The 22844-nt window shown below is 46.8% G+C and overlaps 1 protein-coding gene across 1 annotated transcript; it reads left to right on the top strand.

Moving 5' to 3' along the window:
- The first annotated feature begins 152 nt into the window (after window positions 1-152).
- SCD (stearoyl-CoA desaturase) lies at window positions 153-15574 on the top strand. The gene is made up of 6 exons (XM_005892055.3): window positions 153-542; window positions 1060-1342; window positions 5207-5337; window positions 6801-7006; window positions 8584-8816; window positions 11503-15574. Exons 1-6 carry the CDS (start codon window positions 516-518, stop codon window positions 11700-11702), a joined length of 1080 nt encoding a protein of 359 aa, XP_005892117.1. The 5' UTR covers window positions 153-515; the 3' UTR covers window positions 11703-15574.
- The last annotated feature ends 7270 nt before the right edge of the window (window positions 15575-22844 follow it).

The raw sequence follows: 22844 nt of genomic DNA, 5'->3' as shown, positions 1-22844 counted from the left end.
GCCAATGGCAACGGCAGGACGAGGTGGCACCAAATTCCCTTCGGCCAATGACGCGCCAGAGTCTACAGAAGCCCATTAGCATTTCCCCAGGGGCAGGGGCAGAGGCAGGGGCTGCGGCGGCCAAGCCGCGGTGTGTCTGCAGCATCCAGTTCTTGCTTCTTCGGCCCCCAGCACGCCTCGGCGCTCTGTCTCCTCCCCTCTCCCGCCCATGCGGATCTCCCACGGTGAACCAACTCTGCGCACTTTGCCCCTTGTTGGCAACGAATAAAAGAGGTCTGAGGAAATACGGGACACAGTCACCCCCTGCCAGCGCTAGCCTTTAAATCCCCAGCACAGCAGGTCGGGTCCGGACACCGGTCCAGCGCGCACCGTGCAGCGGAAGGTCCCGAGCGCAGCGCTGCGGATCGCCACGCAAAAGCAGGCTCAGGAACTAGTCTACACTCAGTTTGGACTGCCCCGAACTCCGCTCCGCAGTCTCAGCCCCGAGAAAGTGATCCCAGTGTCTGAGAGCCCAGATGCCGGCCCACTTGCTGCAAGAGGAGGTGAGAGCTTCCGAGTAATGGCCCCCAGACCCCGGGTTCGCGGGTGCTGGTGGGGCTTCTGGGCGACTCACTGGAGAAGAGTTGAGATCACCGCGGGAGAACATAGCCGTCTTTTGCGAGTTGTGCTGCCTTCAGTTTGTTGGGAATGGGGATTGTAATTTGCAAACTTAGGTCTCCCAACTTTCGTTTCTTAAACTTTAAAGAGAAACCTGGTCCTGCCGGTAGCCTTCTGTATGTAGGTATGCGGGCTTTCCTTTGTGTGCTCGTTGGGGTGCGAGTGTTTCACTCCTCTTTCTTATCTCCCCTTCACCTTGAGGTTTCACCTCCTCTCCCCAGTCTCTGCATAGTTCCTGGGCACTTCCCTGTCTTCCGCCTTCCCTCAGGTAACCTGGGTATTGGGACCGGGTCTATGCCTATCCCCCGCCCTTCCCCCAGCTTGACTAGGGAGTGAAGCGGTCCCTACTACCTCCACGTGTCCTCTCCTCTCTCTTGACCCTCCACTTCCTCTCCCTTCCAGATCTCTAGCTCCTACACAACCACCACCACCATCACAGCACCTCCTTCCAGGGTCCTGCAGAATGGAGGGGGCAAATTGGAGAAGACTCCCCTATACTTGGAAGAAGACATCCGCCCTGAAATGAGAGATGACATCTATGACCCAACTTACCAGGATAAGGAGGGCCCAAAGCCCAAGCTTGAGTATGTTTGGAGAAACATCATCCTCATGTCTCTGTTACACTTGGGAGCCCTATATGGGATCACATTGATCCCCACCTGCAAGATATACACCTATCTCTGGGGTAAGAAGTTCCCATGTCCTCCTGACCCAGTACCCCAGGTTCTCTCCACTCTTTTAGTTAAGTAAGATCTTACATAGAGTACAAACACCAGCCCCTCCAGGCTGAGGTTTTCCCAGCCATTTCTCTTTGGTGTCCTGAGAGGCTGGATGGCCTGGGAACAGAGCCTAGGGGGGTTGGGATGCAGGAGCGTCCACTCTGGGGGATCTTTTAATTTTGGTGTTGGGGCTGGAGCCCTGAGACCATGGGCCTCAGGTTTTGAAATGAGCAGAACTATGCCAGAGAGTCAGCTTTTTCTGAAAGAGGTTTTCTGTTTTAATTCTTTTGCTTGACTGCTTGTCCCAGCCCTGCCAGCCAAGAAAGAATCAGGGTCCCTACCTGGGAGGCATGGGGACGTTGGACTAGATGAGTGACTTTAGAGGGCTTAAGCTGAGTCTAGTCATGGGGTAATGAGAACAACGGCTCAGGAGGAGAGTTAGTAGTAGGGGAACAGAGTGGTGGTCATGCACAAACTTATTTTGCCCTGACCCTTGGCCCTTTCCGGCTCCTTGGTTACAAAACAGATGAAGAAGGCTCCTGTGTAACCTAGTTTACACAGATTGATCTGTGACTCCATGTAGGTCTCGACTGTACATGCCACTTGACAAAATGTTCTTAGAATGAAATAAGGTTCAAGAAGTGTTCCATGTCCCATTCCACACCCATCCCGCTCCAGCCGTTCTCTCCCAGGCCCGGGCAGCCCTGGCCTTCAGACTGCTGCAGTGAGGGGGACAGTCCCCAGTGTATCCCTGACCTGCCTGCCCTTAGCTCAGCTCTTTCAGGAATCCATGGGCTTGGGCTGACAGCAGGGCCCTGCCGCCTGCACACGCACATGCGCTCTGCGGGCATTCCTACCTCTGCCACTGAGTCTGGCTTGGGAAGGGGAAACAGAGAGCCCTAAAGACCAGGGATCGGAGGGTGGGGCACATCAGCACTCTCTGAGAGGGGCAGGCCAGAACTCCCCCTCCAGAAAGCAACTGTAGGTCTTCCAGAGCAGTCTTGGGTGTGGGGTGCTTGCAGACAGCTGCACTCTTGGAGGGGAGTTACATAGAAGGGCTGGCGGGCCAAGTTTCAGCCAAGTCCTCCAGAACCTCTTTGGTCTAAAGGTGGTGAATCTGGTCTGTGGAGCTTTTGGGAGGAATCCTCTTGGTAATCCATGGGCAGAAATGCAGCTGGGTAGATCCCCTCTCTCAGTTTTTCAAGGAACACACTGGGGACAATAGTACTTTTTTTTAAGATTAGAAAGATAGTGCTTTTTTACATGTGTTTAATTGCTGGGGCCAGCCAGGCACCAATGAAATCGTTTCATCTGCAGACCAGGAACGGCTCTTATTTTTGAGGGGAGGGGGACATCTGTTCTCTAGTCCTTCTGAGAACCCAGCAGAACTTGAGTTCTGGAATTTCAGTTCAAATTGAGGAATCAGGAGCAGGACAGGGAATCCCCAGGGAGACTTTGGACTCCTTTCTCCACCCCTTCTCCCCAGTAGAGAAGTCTTCACCAGGTGTTTGGTGAAAGTGTTTGATCACCTGCAAGCCCCTTCCATCCCCAAGAGTCCCTGAAAGCCTCGTAAAGTCCTGAGCTTGACCAGATGCTGCTGCTCACTGCTTTCCCTCGGCTGCTGGTGCAGGGAGCAGAATGCTATCTGCAAACCAGGGCTGTGCCCACTACCTTTTAGGTGCCCTGCCCATGAGTGTGTGCTGTGCCTTTGGACAGAGAAATGTGCCACATGGAGACTGGATGGTGACTTTTGTATCCTGTCCCTGGGCGCTGTGGTGGATGGCTTAGCTGATGGAATGACTGGTTTGATGTGGGGATATCAGAACTCTTGTCTTAAGGAACAAAAGGGGGGTAGGGGGAGGGTCAGAGGGTCCTCAGAGTTCAGGAGCTTCGCTTTACCTTTTCTTGTTTTATCCCTAAGGATGGTGTTAAATTAGCAAATGCTTATGATTCCAGCATTTCTCATGACTGAGCAGTTTTGGTGTCTCAGAACAGCCTTGAGGGAAGGGCTGAAGAGATATCTCTGGCTACACTGAGGGACCATGGGGCAAACTTCTCCAGTCTCTTTCTTGGGACTAAATCTGAGGTTTTGCTTAACCACCAGTATAATAGAGAATGAGTTTCCAACTGACCCAAAGCCTTCTAGTAGATAGGCTTAGAGGTGCTGATAGAAAAAGGCACCAGAGCGTTTGAGTGCTTTTTCCAATTCCTCTGTTAATGCAGCGATCTTAGGTACTTTTCTGAGTCAACTTGCCAGGGTCTTCTGTGGCATGAAACAACCCTAGGAGCTTCTTTGCTTCTGAGCTGAGTGCTTCTTCTTTTGTGCCCAAAGACCTTTTCCTTTACCCTTGGTGACTGGTGGGCTGTGGCTCAACTGTCATCTATCCAGGTGTAGATGCAGACAGATATGGCCTCTGAAAGGCTATTACCACATGCCCGGGGTCCAGCAAATCACCTAGGGCCCCAACCCCGTCCAGAGGGCTATGAGTAGAGGAAGTCTCACCGGGACAGACTCTGGCTCCATGGCTCTCCTCCTGTTCTGTAGGAGAAATTGGATAGGGTAGAGGAAGATGGGTTGGGTGGGAGCTTGTTTAGGAAACTGGTATCTGTGGCTGGAGAACACAGAACGATTTGTTACAATGTACAGTGTCTCCAACTGCAACTAAGTTCAGTGGCCACTGAGAATCTATTGTTTCTAGCCGCTTCCCTAGGAATGAAACATTGTCAATAGTCACTGCTCTACCAAGGCCTCAGCCCCTGCCTCCCTAGAGCTATTGAGCAGAGGAAGGTGGGTGGCTGTTGGGTTGCCCAGCAACCCACCTCCCAGTTAGAGACTCTATTTGGCACCTGGAACCTGCAGACCTCCAGGAAGGTGAGGCATGACAGTGTTGGGCAACTTTGAGCCTGTCCTGCCGTTATCTAGAATTAGCCTTGCCAGCTGGAGTATGCGCTAGCAGAGGGATATGGCAAAGGCAAGACATATCTGGCAAGACATATGCCACAGAATCGTGGGCATATCTTGGGGAGGTGGATGGTATACATCCTTGTGGCAGACTTCTGGAACACGAACCACTTAGTTGAGACAAAAATCTAGTTTCAAGACATGGCTCCATTTCCTAGCCATGTGACTACAGATAAACACTTAACTTTGCTGAGCATTTGTTTTTTCAGCCGCAAAGCGAGGGATATTAAACCCCTTTCAAGATATCTAGTGAATCAGAAAACATAAAATCCTTGGCGAAGCTTAAGACACTGCAGCTATGACTGATGTGCAGGGTGAATTTTCCCCTCCTGTGGCCACATTGTCTGCTAAAAGGTTTTTGGACCACTTGGTAAATAGTTATAGTTCTGAGCCCCCTTAATGTCCCCTAGAACCCAGGAACCCTCAAATGGGTCAGTACCCAGACTCTACTGTCTGTTAAATATTTTAATACCACCCTTGCCCATGGGTCTTAAGCACTGCTGTAGTGGTCTGTGGTCCTTAAACTGTTGAAGAAGGTTAGCAGAAGGTCAGAGGGGATGGGACTTGGGAGAATATCCCTCATAACTGAGAATGCCAAGTGGCCGGGGGGTAAGAGGCCTCTTCTCTCTCTTGCCTTTCTGAAGTTCCCTGGGACTCCTAAGCTTATTCCAGCTCCTAGGTTAGATGATGAGAGAGGATGATACTTTTCAAGTGATTAAAATCAAAGGAGCCTAAGAGATCAAGGTATCCCTGGAGTTCAGGGGAAAGCAGATCCTCACTGGGAGCCTACACACACTCTGGCCTGAGGAAAACATCATGCAAACACTTTCCCAGGTTCGTGACTGCCTGCCCTGTCTTATCCTGGCAGTGTTATTCTACTATCTGATGGGTGCCCTGGGCATCACAGCAGGGGCCCATCGCCTGTGGAGTCACCGAACCTACAAAGCTCGGCTGCCTCTGAGGGTCTTCCTGATCATTGGCAACACCATGGCGTTCCAGGTAAGAAGCCAGCTGTGCTCAGCTCTTTTTCTCCTCACTCTTGATCGATGAGCTGGTGGCGGAATGGAGGCGATCAGTGCCTGGAGAGGGACAGCACCTGGACAGCCACTTCACTTTCCTCTCTCCTTGTGGTTAAGTTCCGGTTCAGTCCCGAAGTCCATAAAACATAAGGATACTTCTGAGTGACTGGCAGAGGCAAGTAGGAGATAAAGAGGAAATACTGTCAGTGTGTAGGGTCATTTTTGAACCTCTGTTATCACCCAGTCTGGCTGTTGTGGTCTTTCATAAGTGCATAAGGCAAGAGCTGAGCCTGGCTTCATGGGCAGACATTGGACAAAACATTCACAACTCTGGGTGGATGTCTTCTAACCCTCTATCACAATGGGGTTGAAGTTAATGTTTCACAGATTCTTCTTTGAAACTCTGTTGTTTTCAGGTAAGACGATCAAACACTTTTATAGTGCTGTCCATATGTCTGGCACTATTCTAAGCGCTTGACATAGATTGCCTCATTAAACCCTCACAACAGTCGTAGGAGGTAGGTATTATTGTTATCCCCATTTCACAGATGGGGAAATTGTGTCACTGAGGGTTTAGGCAGACCAACATTATGGTCCTTTTAATGGGTTACCAGGCTGCCTAAGTCAAGTGTTGAGGTTTGTTGAAGCAGAAAGTTTTTAGCAGAGATAGAATGAAGGGGACTGGAGAAAGAGAACTCATAGTTATTAAGCAGTAGCAAAGGGCAAAAGATAGCATGTAGTGAGGGGCCTAGCTTGGAACAAGAGGAAAACACAAGGAAGCCCAGTTAGTCTCCTTCTCCATGGCAATATCCCACGATTGCATAATCATCTCTGCCATATGCCTTAATGCCTCAAGGGCTCCTGATATTGTACCCACGGGGCAAAACAAGGAAGCGAGATTGGCACTGTATGGGATAGAAAGAGTCCCAGAGGCCATTTGGGAATGTGGTCATATCGTGATTTATCTGTCTGGCTTTTTCAAGTTGTGTGAGTTATCTCTTGCCAAGGCATCAGAATGGAACTGCCCACAGCTTCATCCATTGACCAGGATGCTAAGACACAAGGTTGCCTGCCTCCTGTTATCCACGCTCAGGGATTAGGCACCCCACACCCCATTTCTTGCTTGAAGAATTGCAGTGTTCCCTCCTAATGAAACTCTGAGCCCTGTACAATCTTCCTACATTCCACTCACCACATAACCCTCGAGAAGCAGCCAGCCCTGTTCATGTGGTCCTGAGACTTGAAGTTGCTTTTCCACTTATGCTTCAGCAGCAAGTTTAAGGAAAGGAGGCAACTCCATGACTTCTCCTTTGGAGCACCAACTCCTAGGTATTTTGTGAGGTTGGGCTGAGAGCTGTGGGCTCTGGAAGACGCCTGGCAATTGGAATTCCCCTGAGAGGGTGTCTTTCCACAGGCCCTCATTCCTCTTCTCTGTTCCTCTAGAATGACGTTTTTGAATGGTCCCGAGATCACCGTGCCCACCACAAGTTTTCAGAAACGGATGCCGACCCCCACAATTCCCGACGTGGCTTTTTCTTCTCTCACGTGGGTTGGCTGCTTGTGCGCAAACACCCAGCTGTCAAAGAAAAGGGTTCCACGCTAAATTTATCCGACCTAAGAGCCGAGAAGCTGGTGATGTTCCAGAGGAGGTGAGTGACATGATGATGGAGCTGGGGACCTGGCATTAGGGGACCCCCTTTTTTCTCCTAGGACTTGTCAACATGAGCTGAGAAATTTACTTGGTTTCTATATCTCAAATTACAATTTAAAACCCTAATTTTTAATAGCCCATGAGCCCAGAGCCATAGACTGTTGTTTCTTTTTCTCTGAACTACCTAAGCCAATTAAATTCAACAAATGTTTGTTGACCTAGGACGGTCATGGATACAAAGCCAAGTGTGTCATAGTCCTTACCTTCAAGGAGTTCATAGCTTACTGGGGAGTGGAAGGATAAGCCAAGTGTCCAAATACCTATGATACATGGCAAAATATTTTCCATAGCGAGGAGAGGCACAAAAGGGAGGGAGACTGTAGAGTGGGGAACATCAGGGAAGCTTATGAAGAAAGTAGCTTTGGAATCCACTGATGGATGGCACAGGGCAGGTGGGTGGGGGGACAGTGCAAACAGAAAGAAAGAGCTGAAGCGTACTCCTGCAACAGAGTCCTTTTGCTTGAAATACAGGGTGTGGTAGGAAAAAAGACTAGCAGCAGAGACTGATGCCATTGTTATGGAGTCTTACAAGCAGACAAGGTGTAATTCAACCCAAGCAATAGGAAACCATGGCAAGGTTTTTGAGCCAGAAGGTGGCATGGTTGGAGGTGTGCTTTAGAACGGTACCTCTGGGGTGGATGAGAGAAGGCATTGAACTAAAGAGGTGGGGAAGTCTTGGGTTTCTGTGCAGGGAAGTGGTGGTAGGAATGGAGAGGAGTTGAAGGCAGCAGGGCTTACTAATGATACCAGAGTAGCAGACTTAACTGCTGAAGGTGTCTAGGAAATCAGTTCCCTGGTAATGTTGATGCTTGCTGTACCTTTGGGAGGAGGAAGAATGGAACAGGGCCTCCAGAGGGACAGATCTGCTGGCATCTAGGACATTTGGGGTGCCTCTCTGAGGGCGAAGAAGAGGAAGGATGAGAAAGATTCCTGGCTAGCAGGAGATGAAGGCAACATACTAAACAAAAACCCTGGGGACTTCCCTGGTGGTCCGGTGGTTAAGACTCCACACGTGCACGAGGCACAGGTTGGATCTCTGGTCCAGGAACTAAGATCCCCTTGTGCCACCTGGTGTGGCCAAAAAAAAAAAAAAAGATTGACTTAAACATAGATTCTGCGAAGAGCACTGCTGAAAGGGAAAGGAAGCCCAAAGGCAGAACAGAAAAACCCAGGAAGGAGAACTCAGTCTGTAATTTGGACCCTGTCTATTTCCCTGAAGTAGTAAAAGAGAGCAATGGATTTAGAGTCAGGAGTTGAAACATTCCAGTCCTTGCTCCACCACTTCCTGGTAGTGTGACCCTAGAAAAGTCATTTAACCCCTCATTACCTCATCTCAGAAGTATGATAATAACACTGTATTCTCAGAAAATTTCCTTGCCCATTCGCTCTTGTTCTGTTGCCTGCCACACTGTGCTCTCAGTGTAGAAAGGGACAGCCCCGCCCTGTGAGAGTGGAAAATCAGGTAGGTCTCAGCGTCCCCTCTCCACTCACTGAGCCTGTGATCTCTCAATGCAGGTACTACAAACCTGGTGTCCTGTTGTTGTGCTTCATCCTGCCCACACTCGTGCCGTGGTATCTGTGGGATGAAACGTTTCAAAACAGCTTGTTTTTTGCCACCTTATTCCGTTATGCCCTTGGGCTCAACGTCACCTGGCTGGTGAATAGTGCTGCCCATATGTATGGATACCGCCCTTATGACAAGACCATCAACCCCCGAGAGAATATTCTGGTTTCACTGGGAGCTGTGGGTAAGTCAGCAGTCCACAGCAAGACCACATCTAGTGGTCTGCTGCTTAGGGTATTAGGTTACGTGCCAGAAAAACTAGATTTACCTGTTTTATGACCCCTCTCCATATGTCATTCCACTATAAAACTAAGGGACAGTATTAGAAAACCCTTGAAAGTTAAGCAACAAGTCCTATGTAAAGAGAAAAGGGTGAAAAATGACAATGCCTTTAATTCCAGGTTTAAGAGCAAGCCACAAATGCTATGTATGATGAACCCCTTTGGGCTGTTCTCTTCCCAGTCATCTCTGATCTGGGTGGTAGTCTTGCTTGGGGCAGGGAATGCATAAATAGAAGAGTAGGGTCATCTGGGTGGCCAGAAAGCCTAGTATTTTACATTTAGTTGTGATATATAGAACAAATACTTGTCATTTAACTCACTAAGCTTCTCTTTTATCACCTTCCTGTATTCAGAGGGGCAATATTTGAAGTGTATTACATGCCTTACTACCTGGTGATGCCAGTATGAAGGACATCAAAGCAACTGTTGGTGGCCCTTTATCACCATCTACCACTCTCTTCTCTTATCCTTTATTTTTCTCTCTTCTGTTTCTCTGCTGTGCTGGGAACACTCCCTCCCCACAGTGTGACTTAGGAAACTACCATAAAGCAATCACTCACTGACCTAATGCTGACTATTCAGGAATTTTTCTACCATTCCTGTTCTAATAGCCAGACAGTAGGGTTCTGCCATCTGTCTCCATTTTCTTTTTCTTTTTTTCTGGTCTGTCACTCTTTTCAGCTAAATATAGACCTTGACTAAGGCCTGGAATTAGGTTTCCTTAGGCAGACCCCACGGCCTCTTCCAGTGATCAGGGCCTCTGGTCATCCAGCACAGATAGGTAACCTCCCTGCTCCACACATATACATGTGCCATGGCCTAGCCGTCACTCAGTTCTCTTTAAAACCTTCCTTTATACTCTCAACCCTGACCATCTTTTTCTTTTTTATTATTCTCTGTACTAAAGACATCTTTTTCATTCCTTTTTAATTTTCATGCATCTTTCCCTCCTTCCAGACACTGTGTACTGTTTACATGTTCTTACTCTGAACCATGTTTGAAATCAATCACATTATAGGCTATTTTCATAGAAAACCAGTGAATGTCATGGAAGGTTTCTGGAATGAGATCAGTCCTGTACTGCAAACAGATCTGTTGTGAGCTTCCCCTATTCAGAGTGGCTGTCAGTATGTCACTTACCATTCGTTCCTTCATCCCTGTTGCTCCCCATTTATCACCTCACCCTTTGTTCTCTGGTCGCCTGTTTCCCCTGCTTGCCTGCCATTCTAATCTTGTTCTTCTTGAATTACCTCCCCACCCCCAGTCACATGCTCATCTTCTCTCTGCCAGAGCTAACCTCCCTGCTTGAGCCTCTCTTGGCTCTATCTTGCTGTTCCAGTTACAGAGTCTCATCCTTCTTTTGCCCACTAACCTTCCTCCGCTTTCTTTCCTCCCTTGGCACCGTGTGTGTGTCTGATTGTTTTAAATCTGATAAGTGTGGGCCTAGCTAGTGCTTAGACAGAGCCTAGTTGCAAAGTCATTTATGGAAATTAGCGATCTTCCATCAGTGCCTTTAGCCTTGGGGTTATCCTACCCTCCTACTCAGTTCTCATTGAATAAACTGATGAGCCACACTGTGAACAAACCTTGAGATGGTGCCCTGGATGGTGTTATTCCCGTCACAGGACTTCCTTCCTTGTTGGTTATTAATGTCACTATTACTGTACTGGGGCTCTTTCATCTTCAGAGGGTTCAGTACACTCTTTTATTAGCTATTCTTTACCCCAGCCTCATAAGGGTATTGTTATTGAATGTGGTTCACAAAGAAGAGCCTGCCTAGGACTGGAGAACTCTGTCTATGGAGTTTCCACAGCTTGACTCATTATAGAAATTATTCTGAATCTAGAATTTCTTTGATTTTCCTCTGTCCAGCAAAGTGAACTGCTCGTTTCAGAATTTTAGAGGCTGGAAGGAATACCTAAGCTTTTTGATTCTTATTCCCTCAGAGAGCTTCTGTTTTATCAGCATCATCCCAGGGTGAAAGCTCAAAGAATTAGGAGCCAAAACAGTCCACTCTGAACCAGTAGAGGCGAGGAAACTTAGGCCCCTGGGCTAGGCCTCCTTTCTTCTGACTTTTGACTGTGTCGCCCCGTTCTCTTGGTACCTTCAACCCTTGGAGAGAGTGCCCATGCGGTGGGGGAAAGTGTGCTTCTTTGCTCATCTTTGTAAGAAACCCAGTAAAAGTTCTTCATTCTGGACTCTGTCTGCTCTAACACATGCACATATGCACAGAGCCTTTAGGGTCTTATACAAACATGTAGTGAGGCTCTGGGGTTTTCTAGTCTAAACCCCATTCCTACTGATAGCAGTTTCTCTCAAATCATCTTATTTTCTCAGAGAAACTTCCAGCCCTTCTCCCACAAAGGTTCCCAGAGAGCCATGGTGACCAGGTTCTCCCCAGTCATTTCTTAAGATGCCTCTGAGGGGATCTATTTGGTTCAGAGTTTAAAAGACTAGCTGCATTCATTCATTCAACAGCAACAGGTTTCTACTAGGTGTGAGGCATTCTGCTAGGGAACCAGAGTGCCAAGATCAAGAATCCAGCAATCCACAGTATAGCTGCTTAACTTTTCTCTGCTTTTGTTCCAGGTGAGGGCTTCCACAACTACCACCACACCTTTCCTTATGACTACTCAGCCAGTGAGTACCGCTGGCACATCAACTTTACCACGTTCTTCATTGATTGCATGGCTGCCATCGGTCTGGCTTATGACCGGAAGAAAGTATCCAAGGCTGCCATCTTGGCCAGGATAAAAAGAACTGGAGAGGAAAGCTACAAGAGTGGCTGAATTTGTGGTCCCTTGGGTTCCTTTTCCAAAAGCCATCTGGGCAGAGGTTTAATGTTCTGTTTATTAACTACTGAATAATGCTACCAGGATGCTAAAGATGACGTTAACCCATTACAGTACAGTATTCTTTAAAATTTTCTTTTTAAATTGAAAGCCAACAACTCTGCCTTTATGATGCTAAGCTCATGTTCTTATTTCTTCTCCTATCTTCTTTCTCTTCTGTTCCCATTATCCTTCCCTTTGTTTTGTCCCTGTCACCTTCCTTTCTCCTTCTCCTCATTGCCCCCCAGGCAAGCAGGTGGTCAGTCATTGGTGGGTTTCCAGCTTCCAAAGCCTAGACAACCCTTCTGTAGTCTCAAACTAGTGGTCTTTGCCCCGGCTGACCCTTTCCTTGAGCTGTCTGAGCTTTAAGGTGGATGGCTCAAGCTAGAGATATGACAGAATCTTCTGGGAAGGGCCTTGATGATCTTCAGCCCAGACTTTTGCTAAATGAAATGGAAAAATAACTTTATTTTGGCACCAAACTGAAAAAACAGGTAAATTGTCAGGGGAGAGAGTCAGCATGCATGGTGTGATTGATAAATAGGATGAGTTGAAGTGGGAAACAAGGCAGGAAGCTCCTGCTGTGATCAGACACCCCTGTCTGCCCATCACCCAGTATGCTCCCTTTCTCTCCTGACTCTGGGAAATATCTGTGGAGCAGGGCAGTCCTAAAACTCAAAAGCAAATCTCAATGTCCTGATATACTTTAGGCTTAGGATAAAGAAGAAGCATTTAGTTTGTGGTAAAAGTGGTCTCTGCTGCAGACGAATTGTTTTCTTTCTTTCATAACAGGAAGATTTCTTATTCTAGATAACAAGAAATCTTGAGGTTGGTTATTTCCAGAATTGCTGATTCCAGCAGCTCAGGAAATTGTCAAAATTCTTTCATCTTTCTACTCTGCCATCTTGGGGATATTGGTCAGCTCCCCTCATAGTAAGAAGATGGCTACAGCATTTTGAGACTTCAAAAAGAGATACATTGGTGGTATGGTGGTGAGCATAGCTGCCTCCCAAAAAAGAAAGAATTTTAGGAGCCAGAGTTGGGTCAAACATAAAGCTATATATACATGGGTACTTTGGTTGGAATATTAAAGTAATTCTCTTAGAGTATTTCCCTCTGAAAGAGAGGGGGCTTGAAGAAGAGGAAGAATTAGCCAGGTTGCCTCCTTTCCTCTCGCTGCTGGACAGGAGATGGAGAGGTTGAGGGGCAGGGTCTGTAGGCAGTTCCTAAGAGATAGGGTTACAAAAGAAAGGCTCTGAGATCACATTGCTGGGGGATTCAGAAGGTTACTGAGTAAGTTGTTGGGTGTCCTGATATGGAAACTGGTTATACAAACAAGTTAGATGTTGGGTTCATTTCATTAATTCCACTTTCTCCTTGGATTGAGAAAGCATTAGAAGGCTTCTCCCCACGGTGTTGAACCCTTTCACTCATTCCTTCTATTACCTTCTAGCGGAAAATACAGGACTGGCTGGGGGATGGGGTAGGAATCTCTCAACTACCCTATCAATTCTTGGCTCTGCCATCTTTGTCCACTTTCTCCTGCTGGTTTTATCTCCTTGATGTTTCCTTCTTTTTCTGGACAGGCAAGCCTCTTCTGTGTGTATTCAGAGGCAGTGATGGCTACTGCGGTCCAAGTCGTTCCCTCTCTTACCGACAGAATGGTCAGGGTCACTGAACCACTGTTTCTCTTTACAAAGTTGAGCAAGCTGCCACTTTCACTTGGCCTCCAGAGTCTCCGTCTATATCCTTGTGCTCCTTACCACACTGATGACTCCAGACAAGGCTGGCAAAGCCTGCTAGAAACATCCTGGGCACAGGCATTCGCACTCATGAGGCACAGCCAAGCCGAATGCTCATGTTGTGCCAGAGCCAGCCGTGGAGCAAAAGAGGATTTGTTTTTAGTCTCCTCTGTCTGGGTCAGAACCAGAGAGCATGCTGGATGCCCCCGGCTTACTGGATAAGCTGCCTAGCCTGAGTCAGTGCTCCCAGCGGACAGTGCGAGGCTTGCAGAAGCAGGGGGGGCCTAGCCTTCACTGGGAAGCACAAGAAGCAAAGGCAGGTTCCAAGTGCCTCACTCAGAAGGTGGCCCCAGCCCCCTGGAGGGAGCCAGGGTGTACCGCAAGACCTTGACTGAGGCTTAGGATGTGAGATGCCATGAACTTTGCTGAACAGTGTCTCTGTTCAGCAAACTAACCAGCATTCCCCACAACACAGTCTAGGGCAGACAATAGTATAGAGGAGTGTTGGAAGAACCTTGGGTCCCTTTGTCCCTGTAACCTCAGTTGTCTAGGCAGAAACCTGGCTTTATTCTATTTAAAGGTTGAAAATATACAATACCAAATGCTCTGCCACTGTTGAGCTCCAAGGATGGAAAGGAGGAGAACATTTCTTCCTGTATTAATTGGATAGATGGAGGCTACAGAGCTTAGGCTAAACTAAAGGCATCCTTGTCTTTTGAGTTGTTCCTCTCAGTAGGAAAAAAAAAAATCTAATGGAAGATCGCTGTAGATTAGATCCTCTGACCAAGCACCTACCGCTTGGAAATGCCTGTGGGGTAGTTTTAATTCCACAGGTCATCAGATGCATGCTTTACAGCTGATGATCAAAACCAACTTATCTTTCTGTTCTAATTGTGTTCCATGGATCTGATCTATACCATGACCCTACACAAGGCTGGATGGTGTCCTTGGGCCCAGGGTACTTGTACTTGTGTAGGTGGGGGTTGTCTACTGAGTAAGGAATACTGTTTTTAAGGTTCTAAAGCTAAATTTAAATGATACATTAATGACCCAAAAACTCAGATCTGATGGTGTCTGAATTTCTAACAGTCCTTGCTTTGTGGGTATGCTGACAACTTATCTGGATGCCTTACATCTTTTCTAAACAGTGTTGCCTCTGAACGTGCTCTGCTCCCTCCCTGCTCCCTCTTTGGAGCCCCTTTGCACCCCAGAGCCTGCAGAAGTGGCTGGTATAAAAGGGGGCCTGGCTAGAGAATGATCAGTGTAGTTGTTTGCAGGATTCCTTTCTGGGCTTCATTTTGGAAACTTTGCTTAGGGCTATTTTTCTTAATTGCCCACATTTGATGGAGGGTAGAAGGAATTTTGAATGTATTTGATTTATTATTATTATTATTTTTTTTTAGATTAAAGGATGGTTGTAGCATTTAAAATGGAAATTTTTCCTCCTGGTTAGCTAGTATCCTGAGTGTATTTTCTGTAAGTGTAGCTCAAATGGGTCATCATGAAAAGTTCAAGAAAGCTCGATGTCAAAGTTATATGGGTGGTTAAGGCCAGGGCCTGTCCTACCACTGTGCCACTGACTTGCTATGTGACCCTGGGCAAGTCATTTAACTATAATGTGCCTCAGTTTTCCTTCTGTTAAAATGGGATAATAATACTGACCTACCTCAAAGGGCAGTTTTGAGGCATGACTAATGCTTTTTATAAAGCATCTTGGAATTCTCTTAAGTTCTGAGTATTTTTATAGTAGCAGTATCCACCATGAAGTGTGTCCACCACGAGCCACGTGTCCTGGATGCCGTCAGGAATCTATATGGTTCTCTCTGAGAGATGGAATAAATGCATCAGATAAAGGGTGGATAACTAGCCAGACAAAATCTGAGAATGCATAAACTCATTGCCATGGAAACATACACAGGATACCTTTTCCTTAATTGGGTGGGATTTTTCCCTTTTTATGTGGGATAGTAGTTATTTGTGACCTAAGAATAATTTTGGAATAATTTCTATTAATATCAACTCCAAAGCTAGTTGTACTGATCTGAGATTGTGTTTGTTCATAATAAAAGTGAATCTGATTGCCCTGTGTCTGAGCTTTTTTGGATGTGATTCAGTCTCTTCACCACCCTGTTTATGTCCTGTTCCTGTACCTTTAAGAGTGAAAAAGAAGTAGAAACTGCAATGGTTGACTCATACCCCAGTAACCTGCCCTGCCCTCCTGCCCTTCTAGGGGTAACTTTAGGTTAAACTCAGCCTTGGCAGCAGGAATCCAGGAGTCTGCTGCCATTAGATAAAACATGTTAACACCCAGCAAGCACTTTGGGTCTGGGGAAATACCAGGTCTCCTGTGTGTCCATGGTCACAGGAGCCCAAAATAGAGAAACAGAGAGGAAGGGAGCAGCAGGAGACACTCTTTGGAAAGCAATTTTGTACCTGGCAAGCCAGGTTGGGCCATCCAAGTCATTCATCTGAAATGGAAACAAAAACGTGGTCCCTCAGGGGAATAAAGCTTCCTGAAAATGCTGATTAACAGCAGCAGGAAGACAGGAAAAAAATTCAAGGAAAAGCTTGTAAATTCCTGGAATAGAAAGGGCTTCATGATCATTAGGGGAAAAGGTTTTTAGCTTTTACTACCTTATCTGAGACTGAAGAAGGAAATGGCAACCCGCTCCAGTATTCTTGTCTGAAAAATCCCATGGACAGAGTAGCCTGGCAGGCTACAGTCCATAGGGTCACAAGAGTTGAACATGTCTTAGTGACTAAACCACCACCACCACCACCTTATCTGAGAATCTGAGTGGAAAAAAGAAGGACATTTTATGGTTTGAGAGATCTTCATTTTCCAACAGGAGCTACCTGGTCAATGGCTGGGCTTCTAAACATTCACCAGAACCAACCTCCCTCACTTCTTAATGTAAAGTTAACCTCACCTTGGACAAGAAGCAAGATTCTCTCTGATTCTGAGCATCCAACATCAAGTGTATATTCATTGAGGTCTTGCCAGACCTTAATAAGTTGATGGTACACTTTCTTAATCAATATCTGGCTTTCCACCCCTTTCCCTCTATTTTGTTTGAAAGGTTTGGGTTGGACATTTTTTCCTGTTGCTCTATAATTGCCCTATTCCTTCCAAGTCTTACCTTTGTCTTGGAGACAGAGACACCAGCCACATGTAAAAATGGCAGTTGCTATAAACTAAAGCCTACCTAGAATGATATATTTGTGATACCAGATCAGATCAGATCAGTCGCTTAGTCGTGTCCGACTCTTTGCGACCTCATGAATCGCAGCATGCCAGGCCTCCCTGTCCATCACCAACTCCTGGAGTTCACCCAGACTCACGTCCATCGAGTCAGTGATGCCATCCAGCCATCTCATCCTCTGTCGTCCCCTTCTCCTCTTGCCCTCAATCCCCCCCAGCATCAGAGTCTTTTCTAATGAGTCAACTCTTCCCATGAGGTGGCCAAAGTACTGGAGTTTCAGCTTTAGCATCATTCCTTCCAAAGAAATCCCAGGGCTGATCTCCTTCAGAATGGACTGGTTGGATCTCCTTGCAGTCCAAGGGACTCTCAAGAGTCTTCTCCAACACCACACTTCAAAGGCATCAATTCTTCGGCGCTCAGCCTTCTTCACAGTCCAACTCTCACATCCATACATGACCACAGGAAAAACCATAGCCTTGACTAGACGAACCTTTGTTGGCAAAGTAATGTCTGTGCTTTTGAATATGCTATCTAGGTTGGTCATAACTTTCCTTCCAGGGAGTAAGTGTCTTTTAATTTCATGGCTGCAATCACCATCTGTAGTGATTTTGGAGCCCAGAAAAATAAAGTCTGACACTGTTTCCACTGTTTCCCCATCTATTTCCCATGAAGTGATGGGACCGGATGCCATGATCTTCGTTTTCTGAATGTTGAGCTTTAAGCCAACTTTTTCACTCTCCTCTTTCACTTTCATCAAGAGGCTTTTGAGTTCCTCTTCACTTTCTGCCATAAGGGTGGTGTCATCTGCATATCTGAGGTTATTGATATTTCTCCCGGCAATCTTGATTCCAGCCTGTGTTTCTTCCAGTCCAGCGTTTCTCATGATGTACTCTGCATATAAGTTAAATAAGCAGGGTGACAATATACAGCCTTGACGAACTCCTTTTCCTATTCGGAACCAGTCTGTTGTTCCATGTCCAGATCTAACTGTTGCTTCCTGACCTGCATACAAATTTCTCAAGAGGCAGATCAGGTGGTCTAGTATTCCCATCTCTTTCAGAATTTCCCACAGTTTATTGTGCTCCACACAGTCAAAGGCTTTGGCATAGTTAATAAAGCAGAAATAGATGCTTTTCTGGAACTCTCTTGCTTTTTCCATGATCCAGCAGATGTTGGCAATTTGATCTCTGGTTCCTCTGCCTTTTCTAAAACCAGCTTGAACATCAGGAAGTTCATGGTTCACATATTGCTGAAGCCTGGCTTGGAGAATTTTGAGCATTACTTTACTAGCATGTGAGATGAGTGCAATTGTGTGGTAGTTTGAGCATTCTTTGGCATTGCCTTTCTTTGGGATTGAAATGAAAACTGACCTTTTCCAGTCCTGTGGCCACTGCTGAGTTTTCCAAATTTGCTGGCATATTGAGTGCAGCACTTTCACAGCATCATCTTTCAGGATTTGGAATAGCTCAACTGGAATTCCATCACCTCCACTAGCTTTGTTCATAGTGATGCTTTCTAAGGCCCACTTGACTTCACATTCCAGGATGTCTGGCTCTAGGTCAGTGATCACACCATCGTGATTATCTGGGTCCTGAAGATCCTTTTTGTACAGTTCTTCTGTGTATTCTTGCCATCTCTTCTTAATATCTTCTGCTTCTGTTAGGTCCGTATCATTTCTGTCCTTTATGGAGCCCATCTTTGCATGAAATGTTCCTCTGATATCTCTGATTTTCTTGAAGAGATCCCTAGTCTTTCCCATTCTGTTGTTTTCCTCTATTTCTTTGCACTGATCGCTGAAGAAGGCTTTCTTATCTCTTCTTGCTATTCTTTGGAACTCTGCATTCAGATGTTTATATCTTTCCTTTTCTCCTTTGCTTTTCGCTTCTCTTCTTTTCACAGCTATTTGTAAGGCCTCCCCACTCCTTGGACAAGTTCACAGATGTACCATGATCTATATTAGAGGGATTGAGGCCAAGCATCAACAGAAATCCCACAACCTTTTGGTGCTGGAAGTCTGAGTTCTAAGTCCACCAGACCTGCAGACGCCACGATAACATTTACAATAGCCAGGCACTGTAGCAAGCACTTGACAGTGAGTGCATTTTCTCATGCTATGTGAAGTAAGTGCTCTGATTACCCCAGTTTTAGTGATGAGGGAACCGAATTCACTGGGAGAAAAAACACTGTGTGGCAGTGAGCAACAATTCTGTGATCCAGTTCCAGAAGTTCACTCATTAACTGCTCTCCGTATGAGTGTGAAGTAGATAACCATCTAAGTAAACCTGGAGTGCACAAATCTCATATGCAAGTAGATGGCTGTTGAGATGCACTCTTACACAGAGGCAAAGGCTGGCTGCAGTGGCAGGGAGCTAAATTTATGCAAAGTCAAATTGCAGATGCACTCTCTGATCCAGAAGAACCCAACTCATGCCACTTTGTGACCTGTTATAACATTGAACCACACCTGGGTTTTAACCTCTCTGACAATAGAAACCTATCTGACATTTCCTCTAAACTTTTGTAAACTGTACTCCACCCTGCTGTTACATTTTGAGATCCTTAGCAGTATCTCTTGGAGAAGAAAATGGCAACCCACTCCAATATTCTAGCGTGGAAAATTCCATGGACGAAGGAGCCTGGCAAGCTACAGTCCATGGGGTCGCAAAGAGTTGGACACGACTGAGCGACTTCACTTCACTTTAAGGGAATCTCTTCTTTTAGAAATGTCTCCTGCACCTAAACAATCTGTGTTTGATAAAGTTATTGAAAGATCTCACATCTCATTTTAAATTCTGTCTCTGCGACGAAGTGTGTGAAATGTCACAGGGAGTGGGAGTTGTACTCTGTGACCGATAGTTAACTTACTAAGCCGCAGGCAAAGTGCTGCTTCTTGTGTGCTGACTTTGGAGCAAATGCCACAGGCCTTAATTGCAGGTTCCAAGTAGTTGAGATTCTATACTAGGATTGCTGGAGGCAGGGCTTTCCCCTTTTCCAGACCCAGGTTACCCCCTCCCCCACCCTGGCCTTCCCAGCCTGCTGCACCCAAGCCACAGAGAGCTCACAAAGCCCAAGTGTCTGCTGTGCTGACTCACACAGCCCTTCTATGGCCAGGTCAGGACCATCCAGAAGGGCCTGAGGGGGGCCCTCTCTTTTGGCCATTTCCCGTAGGAGCAGGGAACAGCTAGGGCTGGGCCAAGCTTTAGAACTTTGTGACCGACCAGAGGAAAACGAAAATGAAAGGGCAGACTGTACAGTCAGAGAATTCGAAACAGCAGTGAGGATTCACCCTTCAGTCTTTCTCTTTGCTTGTTTCATATCCATATGTTTTAAGTAAAACTCACATACCATAAAGTTAGCCATTTTAAAGTGAACAATAGGATGACATCTTAGTACATACGGAACACTGTGCAACCCCTACTTCTATACAGTTCTGAAACCTTTCCTTCACCCCAAAAGATTACTTAGTACTTGTTCCACACTCTCCAAGTCTCCCTCATGCCAGCCCCTGGCAACCTCCAGTCTGTTTTCTGTCTCTATGGATCTACCTATTCAGGATATTTCATGCAAATAGAATCCCACAAGATGTGATCTTCTGTCCACACAGACCTTCTGTGTCTGGCTTCCTCCTCTCAGCACAGTGATTTTGATGGTCACCCACACTGTAGTATGTATCAGTACTTCATTCCTTTTTAATGCCAAATAATATACCATTGTATAAATATACCACAATTGCTTTCTCTCTTCCTCTGTTGTTTCCACCTTTTGACTATTGTGAATCGTGTTGCTATGAACACTTGTGTGTAAGAAATTGAGTGTGTGCGTGCTCACTCACGTCTGACTCTGCTGCGACCCCATGGACTATAGTCTGCCAGGCTCCTCTGCCCATGGGATTTTCCAGGCAAGAATACTGGAGTGGGTTGCCATTTCCTCCCCCAGGGGCTCTTCCCAACCCAGGGATCAAACCCACGTCTCCTGCTTGGCAGGAGGATTCTTTACCACTGAACCACCTGAGAAGCCCCAAATAATTGAGTCTGGTCTTCAATTTATTTGGGTTTATACCTAGGAGAGGAATGGCTAGATTATATGGCAATCCTACATTTAACTCTTTGCAGAACCACCAAACTGTTTTCCACAGTAGATGCACCGTTTGTTTCCACAAGCAATGCTCATATAACGCATATTCTTTTATTTTTTTCACCCTTTATACTTAACATGTACCCATTTGTTCCTTTCCTGCTCCCTACTTGCAAGAAAGCCCAGTTTCCACTGACCTCCCTTTCCCTGGGGGTAGAGGATGGGAGAAGCTGCACCTCTAGTAGAAAGATGATCCCCCCATAAACCGGGGCAGCAGGAGCCCCTCTGGCTTTATGCTTTGCCTCTGCTCTTGCCTCTTCAACAAACAGGATTCTGTGACCAGGAACAGAGGAGGGCAGGCTTCCATCTCCCTGTGGCACACCCACCACAGCCATTTATGTTATCCCATAAAACGACCTTCCCAGCGCCCTCCAACACTTCCCTCCTCACACAGAATATTCCATTAAACTGTCTTAAACAGCCAAAACTGAGAACAGAAAGGAAGCAGCTCCGTGTGGAAGCTGCCAACCTTGGCTCAACTCTGCAGGCGAGTGTTTTAACTCTCAGCTCAAGCTTAAGATCTCCGAAGACACAACTCCGAGCCTTGTGCTGCCCATCCCCCCGGCTAAAGGGCCTGCCTGTCTGAGCTTGTCTGGGCCTGGCTGGGCGCAGACATGAATGGAAAGGAAGAGCTTCCCTCTCCACCCCCTCTCACCGGGGTTACTGCTGGTCACAGAGCTATTTACATTTACAACAGCCCAACAGCGCCTGATCAGGCGGGAGCCAATCAGCAGCCCCCAAGCTTGTCTGACTCCGTCTGCGCCAATCAGGAGGTGCTATCCTTATAGCCTCTCTCTCTTTGAATCACACAGGTCGGTTGTCGCCTGTTTTGGGGAGGGGAGCCTGACTCAAGAGTTCAGGCTCTCTCTAGACCTCAGTTTGCCATTCACTGGAATAGGGAAAATACTGAAACAACACTCAGCTGGGGAGACAGCTGCACATAGAATTCTAGGAGAGTGTTATAAACGAATGGAGAACACTGTGTCTTCCTTCCTAGCACAGATCCTGTGCTTCTCTGCTTCGAAAAATTGTATAGAGTTTCTCCTCCCTCACTGCCAGCCCCTCTCTGAGAGACTCAGGATTATCAATATGGGCTCTTAATCCATGATTGCTTTGCAGGCGGTGCGACGTTGCTGACCACAACAGGCCAGTAGGCAGAGCTAATTTTTATTCTCACCAGCAATAGTGCAAACACCTGTCAGTAAAAGGCAAAGAGCGAAGGATCAGCAAAACAGGCTAAAGACTGGATAGTCACAGGGTAGAGCAGAAGCAAGAACGTGTTTGGGAGCGGTCAGGGCTGATGTAACCAGAACATGCAGGACTTGGAGTGCAACGTGGCGAGAGGCCTTGAAAGCTGGCCTCGAGCATTTAAACATGCTTCCGTCAGTGATACAGAGCCCCGGGAGCCACCAGTTATTTTCAAGCAAGAGAAGAAAATAATCTCCGTTCTTCCAGAAGTTATCTCTGATGATTCAGAAAGTTAACATAAAGAGCAGATCAAGAGAGGATCAGATTAGGGCTGGAAGATCAGATAGGAGGTCATGAGACCTAAACACATGAGGTCTAAACACTAGGATCAGATCAGATCAGATCAGTCGCTGAGTCGTGTCCGACTCTTTGCGACCCCATTAAACGCAGCACGCCAGGCCTCTCTGTCCATCACCAACTCCCGGAGTTCACTCAGACTCACGTCCATCGAGTCAGTGATGCCATCCAGCCATCTCATCCTCTGTTGTCCCCTTCTCCTCTTGCCTCCAATCCCTCCCAGCATCAGAGTCTTTTCTAATGAGTCAACTCTTTACATGAGGTGGCCAAAGTACTGAAGTTTCAGCTTTAGCATCATTCCTTCCAATGAAATCCCAGGGCTGATCTCCTTCAGAATGGACTGGTTGGATCTCCTTGCAGTCCAAGGGACTCTCAAGAGTCTTCTCCAACACCACACTTCAAAGGCATCAGTTCTTCGGTGCTCAGCCTTCTTCACAGTCCAATTCTCACATCCATACATGACCACAGGAAAAACC

This window comes from Bos mutus, chromosome 26 (assembly GCF_027580195.1).
Source record: "Bos mutus isolate GX-2022 chromosome 26, NWIPB_WYAK_1.1, whole genome shotgun sequence".
NCBI classification, from domain to species: Eukaryota; Metazoa; Chordata; class Mammalia; order Artiodactyla; family Bovidae; genus Bos; species Bos mutus.
Note: the sequence above shows the minus strand (reverse complement) of the source record. Positions and strands in the feature narration are given on the sequence as shown.